At 44.5% G+C, this 12,453-nt stretch overlaps 1 protein-coding gene across 10 annotated transcripts in view; it reads left to right on the top strand.

Annotated features, from left to right (window-relative positions):
• The first annotated feature begins 1,825 nt into the window (after window positions 1-1,825).
• JADE3 (jade family PHD finger 3) overlaps window positions 1,826-12,453 on the top strand; it is a 70,971-nt gene continuing 60,343 nt past the window's right edge. For 2 of the 10 annotated variants that reach the window (XM_054838513.1, XM_054838542.1), the window contains exon 1: window positions 2,143-2,302. Coding sequence is in view for 1 of the 10 variants with exons in the window: in XM_054838503.1 (XP_054694478.1) it covers window positions 4,687-4,711 (25 nt within the window). In the remaining 9 variants the exon portion in view is untranslated. Of the gene's footprint in view, window positions 2,105-2,131; window positions 2,303-2,330; window positions 2,855-4,590; window positions 4,712-6,283; window positions 6,403-11,218; window positions 11,339-12,453 lie in introns of those variants that run through there. The other 8 variants (XM_054838552.1, XM_054838562.1, XM_054838580.1 and 5 more) reach the window with 8 other exon arrangements.

Genomic DNA, 12,453 nt, shown 5'->3' with positions numbered 1-12,453 from the left:
TGAAAACAGTTTCTGTTTATTTTAACTCAGTTGGACTTTAAAGTCCTTTTATGACTAGAAAACAGGTCTTTTTCTATAGTGCATGGACTTGGTTTTATCACTCTGAATCCTCTTCATTTTTGACTTGAGATCTCTTGCTGAACATCAGTATTGCCTGCCCTGCTGCCTGGACACCTGGTTTGATACAGAGGATTCCACAAGTGGTGGTGGTGGTGAGCATTCTTGCTATTTTACTTGATGTTGCGGTTTTCTGAAGCTGCTCAGAGTGTTTTCCTGGCAAGTATATATTAATGAGCAGAAGGCAAATGAGATGACCACTGGTGCATGAAGGTAGTCATACGTGTCAGCATCACTGTTTGGTTGCGGTCTAACTGCATTTGTAGAAAGCTACACTTCATATTACACGCAGGAATATTAACCAGCTATTCAAAAGAAAAAATATTGTTGTTTTTTTTTTTGCAGCAGCAGGTGGTAGATCCATGGAAGTCGTTGCCAGTAGTGCTTTACAGTCAGAAGCCTACATGGATTCGATGAAAGCTGACTTGGGCCAGTACTTGGAGAAATGATCTGTTGAGGATTACTAAACAGACGTGCCACATCCTGCTTGGGAAATTGAGTGAAAAGTAGTTGGAGGCTTGCAGAGTACTTGGGGGAAGTATCTTACTGTGGATGCCCACTTGGGCCAGGAGGAAGTGGATGTGGGGGGCCCGTGCCTTGGTAGAGCAGGCAGGAGGCTGTTGAGCTAGATGGACCGTTTGGCCTGAAAGGGTGCCTGCTCTCTTACCATCCATTTCACCTCAGCTTTTGGCTGCTGTCCGGAAACACTGTAGAAGTGCAGCTCAGGTGTGTCAAACTATCCCAGCCATGTTTGATACTCATCTCTTCATTCCTTTTCCTTTGTACTACTCATTCTTGCTGTTTCTTCTCAGTGCCTGGCCTAGAGAGAAGGGCTGTATCTCAGATTTGAGACCCTAGGTTCGATTTCCTTCAGTGCCAGGTTTCCATAGCCTTTCCATGCCTCAGTTATGGTGTGCACAGAGATCAGGGCTGCAGCAGCCGAAGGGTGTTCTCCAGATAAATCTCTTTGCAGCAGCCCTTCTGGTAAGGAAGGCAAAAGGGGTTTGCAGTGCATTTGATGGTGGTACTTGGTAACAGCAGTACGGGGAGTGCGTGTTGGGCCTAATCATGGAAGAGGTTTGCCAAATTTTTGCTTGTTTCCTTTATTCTAACTGATGTCACCTACTGTGCTATCAAACATTACATAGATAAGGAACTCCATCACCAGTCAAGCAACTAACACCAACAGCTGGCTAAAAGCTGCCCTAAGGTAGACTTTACGTTCGTCATTTTACAAGTCGTGTCACTTGTGTAAAATGTTCTTGATTTCGTGCAGGACCAGGCAGGGATGGGAAGCCGCTGGTGGGCAGATGGGATGAGGCGAGGCACCTGGGGACCTCTGCCCCTGCCGCCAGTCACTCAGCCCCAAGTTGGGTCTCGGTAGCTGGTGGCTTCGGGGCTGCCGGCCAGGCGCTGCCGCTCGCTTTTCATCTGCTCTGGGCACCTCGAAGGGAGAAGCCACCTCCCGCCTCTCACTCGGTTCCGGCCACGGTTCGCTCCCCGCAGCCCTGACGCCCGCGGAGGAGCCCGGGGCTGAGGCCTTCGCCTCAGGGCCATTCCCGCTCGCCGAGGCAGGCCGGTTCTGCCGGCGCAGCTGGCAGGAAGGCCCGGCGCGGGCAGGGAGGGAAGGGAAGGAGGGAAGGGGAAGAGGCGGGGCCTGGAGCCCAGCAGTGTCAATAATACAATAGGGCTCTTGTGCGGCCGCCGCCGCCGGAGGAGGAGGAGTGGGGCGGGCGCGGGGCTGGGGCCTGGCTGCGGGCGCGCCGAACAGCCGGCACGCAGGGCGGGAGCCGCCGGCGGCCACGGGCCCGGGCGGGCGGAGGCGATGCGCGCCGGCGCGGGACGGCACCAGCAGGAACAGCAGTCGGAGCAGCAGCCGCCGCCGCGGTGGGAGCGCCAGCCCTGACGGCCGCGGCCGCCCACGCCGACGAGCAGGGGAGAACGCGGCGGCGCGCCGGGCCGGGCCGTGCCGCGCCGGCGGCGGGAGGTGAGCGCGGCCCGGGCTGCCCGCATGGAGGCGGGGCGGGGGGCGGGCGCCGGGCCGCCAGGGCCGCCGCGCCGGGCCTGTGAGCGGGGGAGGCGCCGGGCCTGCGGCGGGCGGGAGGCGGCGGCGGCGTTTGGCGCCAAGGCCGGGCAGGAGGAGGAGGAAGCAGTGGCGAGCGGGGAGAGGCGGCGAGTCCTGCGGGTACGTCGGGCGCCGAAAGGGATGCGGAGCCGGGCCGGGGTGAGGGGTGGCCGTACCGGCTGGGCAGCGTCCCCCGGGCGCCGCGGCGGGCCGCCTGTCCGGCGTGGGTGCTGCGGCCCCGGCCGCGTCCGGAGGGAAAAGTTGCGGCGGTTCCCCCGCCCCGCCGGAGCCGGGCCGCTGCTCCTCCCCCGCGCTCGCCGGGCTGTGCCCACGGGGGGCGGCGGGGCAGGGGCTGGGCGGCGGCGGCGGCAGCGGCCCCCGGCGAAGCGCCCTTTTGTTCGCCGCAGCCCGGAGAGGCGGCGACCCGCCGGTCCCCGAGCCGGCGGGGCCCTGCGGAGCGCGGCTGGGCGTGGCGGCGGGGCGGCCGGGCTGCGGGCGGACTGACCGACCGACCGACAACCGGACAGACAGACAGCCGGGCGCTTGTCCGCTGCCGAGCACCGCTCCGCCAGCATGTCGAGGAACTTGCTAGAACTGAGTTTGACAATGAAGCGCTAGCGCAGCCCTCCCGCCTTCCCAGCCCAGCCCAGCCCGGCCCGCCGCGCCGCCAAGGTAAGTTTTATCCTGGGCAGCGGGTGTGGATGGAGCCCCAGTGCCCCCTCGGCTTGTGGGGAGAGCAACGGGAAGGTCCCTGCTCCGCTTCTCCAAATCAAACCTTCTTCCCTCGCACCGTGTTTGCTTTAATGTCGCTCATCTTTCTGCAAAGGCATGGCTTCGTTCTACGGACGTACGGCGACCGGTATGATTAGCGGACGGGTATGCAGCAAAAGTAGCACTTGCAAATAATTCTGTGATTACTAATGGGAGACTTGGGTATAGGGAGTCCTAAAATGCATCTTAATGGGAAGAATTAATGCTGCTTTTTTCTAGTTTTTAACTACAGCTCTTTTATGAAAAGCATCTACAGTTATTTGAAGAGTTTAGCTATTATTCACGAATCGTTTTAATGAGTGGCTATGTACTTCAATTAAGATATCACTAAATTAGTGCTGTACTTTAAAGCCATATTTTTTTTCACGTTCAGGAGAAGGGGGTGCTGGGGATGGCATCCAGTTGTGATTAGAAATCCCATGATTAAAATACACTAGAAACTTGAAAGCTGTTGTGCCTCTGTTAACGTAAAAGAGCCTTTGCATTAAAACTGAAAGATTAAGAGAACCGTATTTTGTCTTGATGCGTGCAAAATGTTTTATCTGCAGCCAGCTTTTTACGTCATGTTGGTGCTTGTTGTGGGCTGTTCTGTAGAGCATCTCGAACACACCTGCTAATCTCTACAAAGTGAGACCACATCTTAGTGGTGATTAGAGCTAACCTGAAAAAGTGAGAGCCGGGTGAGTTTAGAGAGGAAAGGGTGACCTGGATGAAAGCATGTTAGCATAACTTATCAAGCCCGTCACAGAGTTCCTTAGCAGAATGTCGGAAAAGCCTTCACCTGCACTTAATGAAGGGAGAAAATGCAATTTGAAGTCACTTTAGTTAAGAAAGTGCCTTTTCAAATTAAAAGCAAGTTAGTGCTTTAATGATCCAAAGTTTTTTGTGTTTTTTTTTTTAACTGAACTTCTGACCTCTTTCCAGACTAGACATGACATGCCCTGTTTATAATGCCAAAGAGGAGCAGAAGAAAGCTCTCTTCTGTGAAAGTTGGACTTTGTACGCTGTAAAAGTCATCAAAATAATGAGAGCTGTTTCTATTACCTGTCCTTCATTTGATGTTTCCTCTTTCTAGGTTCCTTTTACAGAACAGGCCTCCCTCCCCCAGCAGGAAAAATTCCCCTGAGTTGAGTCAGTCAGCACAACTGTGGGGTTTTTTGTTTGTTTGTTTTATTTGAGTTATGTATGTGTAGCAGGTACCTGCAAAGATTTGCTAGAGAGCTGATGCAGGAACATATGCAGTGGCATTTATTGGCAAGGATGCACGTTCATTTGGGATCTCGTTAAAATAATGAAAATCCTCTGTGAATGTAAAAATCTGGGCTAGAGGATCCCAGTGTAGTGTTAGAATAAACCCAGCTTTTTCCTTCTCTGCTGTTCTGCGAACTTCCTCTCTGTGGCAGAAAATCAGGACGTTTTCATCTGGGATTTATTGAGATTGTTGTGGGCTTTTGGTTTTTAAAACACAGGTAGTTTTCATAGAGCTGGGCAGTTTGCTTACGGAGAATTTACAAAGGCTGCTTGGCTACAGTTGAGTATTATTTTTATCTGTACAGCTTTATATATGTGCACATAGGCATATGCATGCGCATGGTCACTGAAGCAGCTACCACGTGCTGAGTGCTGTAGAGCATTTATCCCAAGGAACTTGCTGCAGCTGGCCTGGGGGCTGTCGTGACTGGTGACCTGAACTCTGGCGTGTGTGATGGCAGCTGTCCAAGGCTGTGGTGAAAATGGCTGGATTTGTAAGACTTGCTGGTGAGAAGTGAACTTAAACGCTGTACAAGCTGACTTGAGATTTGAGTTTGAAATTGATACCCCTGTGCTGTTCCCTGTAGTCTATTTAGGTAGGTTATTTCAATCTTTGAAATTAATTTCTGATCATCATGTCACAGAGGGTAAGGAGCATGACATGGTGTCTGTACATTTTTGGTTAGCTTGGCGAGACCTGGCATATAGCCGGAGGAGGAACGTGTACTATTTTTCTAGTGTGTCTTTTACGATCCATGGATGAAAATCTTCCATAAACCTCTGCTTCTGTGTTGTGTCTTTCTCCTTCAGTCCCTAGAAGTCTCCTTTAGAAGCTGGTATGTGGTTTTCGGGGCTCTTACTTGAACAGGTTTGATAGTGTAGCATTATGCCTACTCTTCAGAAAATACAGGGCAATTTAATAACAAAGAATGTTGCATTCAACTGAAATTTAAAAGTTAGTATTTTGTTAAGCGTGGTTATCCGGCTCTCGATGCATTTTATAACCAAAAACTTGCCATTTTGTCTAGATCAGTGGTGTTGCTTTTTGGCTGGTCGCTTCTTGTGTTATAGACACAGATGGACTTAGCCAAAATTTGCCATTTGATCATGCCAGCTTGATCTTTCCCCATTTCCACAATTTTTGCAGGAGCTACAGCTAAGCGGACTCAGGGGCTTTCGAATTTCTGGAGAGGGGAGCCCTTCCTCTGAAATCATGTGATGTTTGTCTTTTCTGAAGATTTGAAGTGTGTATAACACTTGAGGCTTCATGTAATTGGAGACTTAAATGCAATTTTGACATACTTTACTTAAAATGGAAAGTAACAAGTTAATAATAGCTCTTATCAGGGATATTTATGTAATGGAAGCCAACAGATGCTATTTGCATCTTGAAGAGCTGATGTATAAAATGTTATGTCAGGGCCCTGGCAGGTTTTGTGCTGGCGGAGGCTGGGTCAGGTGGGAGTGGGAGATGCCTGAGATCTGTAGGGCTTGATGGCACCTCTGAAAAGTGACATAACTATATGAAATTTTGCATTCTAGTGCACAGCTGATTTTAACTTAATGCTGCTATTTAAAATAAAAAGAGGGGGAGAGGTGATTTCTTTTATATTTATCCATGTTAAATGATCAATTACACTGTCACTTTAAAATGACTTTTCTTTATGCTATCTTCTAGCTACAACTGCACATCTGCTATTCAGAACCCTTAAAAGGTGTGTTTATAGATATTGTTTTTATTGATACTTCAACTTATTTCAGCTATAAGATGGTATCTGGCAAAGAGGTTTTAGAAGTGTAACGCGACAGCCTGGGTGTTGACTTCTATGGAAAGATATTGAACCCACACGTTGCTGGCTCTGCCTTTCCACGTCTGTGTAATTACTAACCACCTCCCTGTTTCCTTGGGCTGTTTGCTCTTTCATATTTATTTCCTTCCAAGTCACCCTTCTCTAGATGGCATCTGAACTTTTCCAGCATTTAAGATCTTATTTCAGTGTGTAGGAGACCAAGAATTTGGGGATTAGAGCAGTCTGGGACGTGTGATCTTGGGACTAACGAAAGCTCCTGTGTTTGTAGAGCTATAATAGAAGCTTTACTTGGATTTAAAGAAGTGGAAGAGACCCTGAGCTGCGAGCACGGCTGCAGAGGCTCCACCGGCAGTTGTTAAGGCACCCTGTTCAGAGGAGCAGGAGAAGGTGGGAGGATGAGCTCATGACTGCTGATGCTGTTTGTTATAACTTTCTCCTGGATTAAATACTGGGATGCTTGCCTTAGCTTGTTAAACTTTGTTTGAAAACTTTGGAGTGCTTTCCATCTTTAAAGTACACCTGTTACAGCATTAGATTACAGAGCTCTGTTTCTTGCTTGTTGAATTGAATGCTGAATATAACATATCTTGTCATTAATGCCTCCTTGTGTTTTAATTAGAGCTGTAGGGATGTGTTAAAAAACAGGTTTATACACATGCCTGACTGGTTGCTAAAATAAATATGCTTGTCACATAGTCCTGAGGGAATTACATATTATTTCACTAATCTACTGTCCAGGGCTTCCCCCCCACCCTTTTTTTTTTTTTTTTAACCCCTCTCTAAAAAATTCTTTATTGAGGGTTTTCTGAGGGTCTGTCATATCTGCTAAAAGCTCCTGACTGTGGTAGCCTTTGCTGGTGAAAGGCTCAGGCTCTTGCTCGTGCCCTAGAGAGCAGTTTCACGCCTGCGCAAGTGGTTTGACGCATAGCAAGTCCAACAGCTTCCAAGAGTTAGCGCTGTGTGGTGGGTGAGTAGACACGGGGATGCCTGGGATCCTCCAAAGGGAGAGTGGTACCCCACTTACTGGGCTGTGCAAAGCGAAACAACTGACCTGGAGCATTTATTGCAAATAGTTAATTCTGCACAACTGCATTACAAAGTGTTTTCCAAGTTGTGTTTTAAATTTACAGGTAGTTCTTGTTTTAGAATATGCTGTTGGGTAAATGATCAAGTAGTGGAAGGAAAACTCCTGAATAGGACGTGCCTTTGCGCTAAGTAGCTTTTAATTATGATACATAGTTTTATTGTGTAATATGACAGAATTTCTTTTAGCTATGCAAATAAATGATGTATCTGCTATAAATCTTAGGCAAAAGTTTTTTACTAAAGACATTGAGGTTGTTAGGCTGATATGCTGTTAGGTTGATACTGTAACATGGGTGTTCAGGAACACTTGAAAATCATAACTAAACTCTGAGCTTTCATTCATGCCACTTTAAAAATGTGAGTATTGGTTTAACCAACAGACCAGAAAAGTTTTAACTAGTGTTTGCTTTAAAGAGTGTGAAGATATTGAGAAAATTATTTTTAATGCATAAATATTTAAATCTTCTCTACATATCAAGTATGGCAGAATAAAATGGCAGTATTTTATTTCTGCTGCCACATAGAAGATCTTACATCTTGAACCACTGGATACAAAAAATGTATAGAAGAAATGTGTATCCTGACAGGGGAGGAAAAAATGTCCCTAGTGGGATTGCTTGTGGTTTTTAATTCTCTTTATTATTCTGCTTTGCTTGTATTTCTTTAATATGCTTCCAGTGTTGATTTGCAGGCTTTGATATCAAAGTGACTGTAGAGAGCTCATCGTTTGAAATAGTGCCATGTCTCACTCAGGTTTTGGCTTTAATAAAGAAAAAAAGGCACCCAAAACCTCACGGAGCTAAAATACGCATTATGCGAGCAAGTTACGGAGACCCGCAAGAAAATGGTAGGCTCAGCAATTATCTGGGGAGGAGGAGTCTCAGCAGAAGGAGAGGTAGGAGTAATACCTCTCCTACTTTTATTAGTACTTGCAAGGGAAGAAGAGTAACAAACTCCTACTCCCGTTCCTGCTTTCATGCAAATAGGCTCTTTTCCCAGCAGGTAACTGACTGAAATAGTGATAACAGGTGATTACTCCGCAGTGCAATGTAAACCTTGTTAAATGTGGTTTGATAGGAAGGAGAAGAAATGCTCGTTTTGAGCACAGAAAATAGTTTTCTGTGTTTTTTCAAGAATGATGACTGCTGGCCTGACAAGGGAAGGGTTACCAGTCGTCACATTGCTACACTTTGATAGCGTTAACCTTGTTTGGGGGGAGTTCTAGCAACTCTTCAACTTCAGCCTAATTTGAGAGCAGTTGTGGTGTTCTACAAGAATCAAATTGACTGTCATTTAAGCAACTGAAAGGCAGATACTTAAATCCGATAATGAAGTTGCAGTCTTCCTTATGTTAAGAACATAATCATTTCCAGCGTAGCACGAAATGAGCAACCTTAAGAAGTGAAACATTTTGCCTGACAAATTGGAACTTGCAGCTCTGCAACAGAATATGCTAAGCGTAAGGGAGGAACCAAAAGGTTGATCTTAATACAAGGTGCTTGTTTGAGGCGCAATGTTGTAATGGCTGTTGGCATACATAGGAAGTAAAATTCACTCCTGCTTAATGGTATTGATTTTTCTATGGAAATTATTTTTGCAAAATATTTTGTCTGCATTATAGAAATTAATTTTCTGCACTTTTTTTTGTTAATGCTTCTTCACTTTTTGGGGCCAAAAAAAAGAAAAGAAAAAGGTGACAAAACTTGTGAGATGAAATATTTCAAAATTTTTATTATAAATAAAAATAATGCAAGATGGTTTTGTGTGCTCTTTGCAACTGGTGTCCATCCATTTAGGTGGTTTTAATTTTGGGGGGTTTTTTTGTATTTTTTAAGATCTCATACTGTAGTTTTGCAAAGACATTTTGTGAAAATTTTAGAATATTTTCTTTAGTCAGATGTTTTTCTGGTGTTTAAGTGTGTTGAAGTTGGTAATAAGTATGACATTTTTGATCAAAATACCTTTTTTTTTTTTTAATACAGCTAGTGTGCAAAGAGTTTACCGACAGTGGAAATAGAATGAGATTTTGCCAGTCACTAGCAGGTTACAGCCATGTGTGCTTCTGCAGTTTTGATGGAGTTCTGACTTGCTCCAATCAGATCTATATGCCTATTCAGAGGTGAAATAACTGTGGAACAACTGTTGTCAAATATGAAGACTCTGGCCCGAGCTCAATGAAAGAGGAGGACACTAAAAATTACTTTATGTATCAGTACTTGGTGTGTTCTGTCATTTATTGCTTAAAATGGAATATGTATGGTTCTTTGCTACATCTGACGTGTGGTGTTTTCATTTTTCTTCCTCTATAAACACCATGAAACTTCAGAAGGTGGGATGTAAGTTATTAGAAAGCTTGCACTCCTGACAATCAACTCAGCGTCAGTCAGAGCCCCGGGACTCCCGTTGCATGGATTAATCTGGTTTAAGTGCTATCTTAGAGCCTTTGTTCAGTGTCTTCTGTGCACTTGTTCTAGATTTTCAGAAGCCTCTATATGTAACAGCAAACAGGGCTATGCATGAATTTAGGTTGCTGAGGTCTAATAGCTTTTGCAGGTGCCATTTCATTCTTTTTTTTAAGATTATCGAAATAAATTTGTTTTCTGCATGTTCGCTTCTGCATGCTTGACTTCCACATTTCAAGCAGTCCACTTCGGAGGTATGAATGAGTTAAAAGTTGGAAAAATGTCTAAAGTAAATTAAAAGGGGGGGGGAAGCCTCGAGTGTACAGGACAACTTGAACGTGATTTATAGTTCCTACTTATCTCTCCCAGCCATGTCTTTGATGCCTTTGTAGTCTCCCCTTGGCTGTCCCCTCTGTTGTTTGCCTTGACTTCCCAACTTTTTCCTTGTTATTGGAGAAAACAGCGTTTCTAATGAGTGTCTCACAGTATTCTCGGGACCCTATAAATCAGTGAGGTCAAATTAAATTTGTTTCTTGTAGCAGACTCCAGACAGTATGGACTTACAGATTATTTGCAATCGGCCTGAAAATATTTTGGCAGACCTTTGGGGATTTTTTTTAATAAGATTTGTGTAGGTTTGCTAGGTCAAATAAAGAGAGGCTTTTCCCTCATCAGTGTTTTTATGTGAGGTGTTATTTTTTTGCAGCTAGTACATTTGTGTGGGTTTACATATGTGTATATATAAAAGCATCATCCACTGAAAAATGAAGTTGTACTTTTTAAAATATTCATAGAAAATAGAGCATTCATGGTATAACAGGTTTTTTCAGTGAATGCTTGTATTGATGAATATTTTGCTTGTATATTTAACAAAAACTTCTGTGCTCTTATGCCTGTATATATGTAAGTTATGCTTAGTTAAGCAAGTTGAATCTGTGTGTTTGATGTAAAGTAAATACAATTTCTGATGTGTGTTTTGTACAGATAATAAGTATATTTCAAAAGAAAACGTAGGTATCAAGAGGAACTGCTGGAAAAACAAGACAGTGGCAAAGCATTGGTTTAGTGGAGTAACTTTCAAAACACTTAAAAGTAACCAGGATGCACTTGTTCTCAAATCCTTTTCTAACCATTTTCTATCTTATGAATTTTTTTTTTGTCAAAATGTTTTTTTTCTTTCCTCCTTGAAATCGTTTTAGGGAATCTGTATTAAGCTCATTCTGTTGGAGAAACCTGCTTTTCTAACAGTTTGAAGGTGTCGCACGAAGCGTAACTACGTTACAATGATCAGACTGGTTTTATGCATTTAATTCTGAAGGAATGGCATTAGTGTTAGCCCTTGCACGAGGACTATGGAAGTCAAGCCTGCTTCGCTCCCGTACCAGATGACTTTGGCCATGATAAAGCATCTTTAGATCTCTCTTTCAGAGGTTTTAATGCCACGTTAGGGTACTCTGTAGCACCTCTGCCTCTTCATGAGAGCTTTCATCAGTCAGAATTGTGAGTTTAACTGCATGATGGCAATTCTCAAAGGAGAAAAACTCAGCTCCTCTGTTTACTTTCTCTGTCGAGCTTTCCAGGACGGACAGGATTATAGGAGTTTTTGTGCTTCAGGTAAGCAGCAGTGTTGTAAAACTCTTGGGGAACAAACCTATTAAAGCAAGTTATTGTTTTTTTCTTATTTCCTTTTGGGTCATTGATGGGGTTTGGAGCAGCGTAGCACGGGAGACCTTGGTGCCATTCATGTGCCTGAAGTGCAGAAATACCCATCTGTTGGGAGGAGCAGCGTTACCTGCCGTCCTCCTCAGAACTGGTGGAAGCTTGTCCATACTGACGTGAGTGGCAGTCTCTGTACGTCTAGTTTAACACCTTGCAAAACAACGTCAAAAGTTTTGCCTCTGTAAAGACGACAGCTTTATACAGTGGAAGTCTTACTTTAATAAACTGTGAAAAATCATAAAGGTCTGTATAGACAATTTTATTAAAGGTCACATTTTTCCTTTTGACAGTAAGCTCTTCTGGCAGTGGGTGCTTTAAAGGAATAGCTCTCTTGCATTACAACTTGATCCTGCAACTCCCCCTGCATTGACCGACGTCTGCATCAGGAAATTTTGAGAAGAAATAAACTCGGTTTTGTCGCTTAGGAGTTCTGCTCACAAATTCATCAGATAAATGCCTTGCTAATTTCTGACTTCATTTTGGCACTGACTTTAATTCCTGTTGACTCCACTGAGGCCAAAATTTCCCTGCTTGTTTCTCAGAGCTTGTCATGTGTTTTGTCTGAGTGAGCGGGAATGGCTTTGGCAAAGGATTAGTTAGTTGACACAGGTTTTTCTTTCATAGCAGTAAAAAAAACCCAACCCTTTCCAGCCATTTAAGATCATCTTCAAGAAGAATTCATTTTTGGTTGCTGCTATGGAATTTGCAGCCACAAAGGATGAAGTTGATGAAGTCTCATTTAATGTGTTTTTGTGTCTGCTGCTTCATTAATTGTCATTTGATTGTGTTCCAAGCCTAGCGTTTTGCAGTCTAAGTGCAAAGCTTGAGGGCTTGATTTATTGATGGGGTTTCTTTGCAGAGAGAGGTGACAGTTTGAGTGCTGGTGTGGTGATTGGATGTCTGACCAAGAAAGAACAGGGGGCCTTTCCTTAGGAAATCTCACAAATACCAATGTCCTGAGTTTGCTGAAGGATGTTGAAAGTACTTCAAATCACTGTGACGAACAAGTGAAGTTAACACTCTGTTACTTTTCTTTTGCCCTTCTTTTTTTCTCTGGGAACTGACTATCCTTCAGTTAAATACTGACTAAACGTTTTGATATGAGGTGAGCTGTTCAGCAGGCTGTTTTTTTTTCTGTGGGCACGCACTGAGACTGCCTTCAAGACCAGGAAGAAAGAATATTTGTATTGAGGAAACTAATATATTAAATTACTTCTTGTTCAGGATGAGT

Source organism: Grus americana, chromosome 1 (genome assembly GCF_028858705.1).
Source record: "Grus americana isolate bGruAme1 chromosome 1, bGruAme1.mat, whole genome shotgun sequence".
NCBI classification, from domain to species: domain Eukaryota; kingdom Metazoa; phylum Chordata; class Aves; order Gruiformes; family Gruidae; genus Grus; species Grus americana.
The sequence above is the reverse complement of the archived record's forward strand: the minus strand, read 5'-3'. Positions and strand labels throughout refer to the sequence as shown.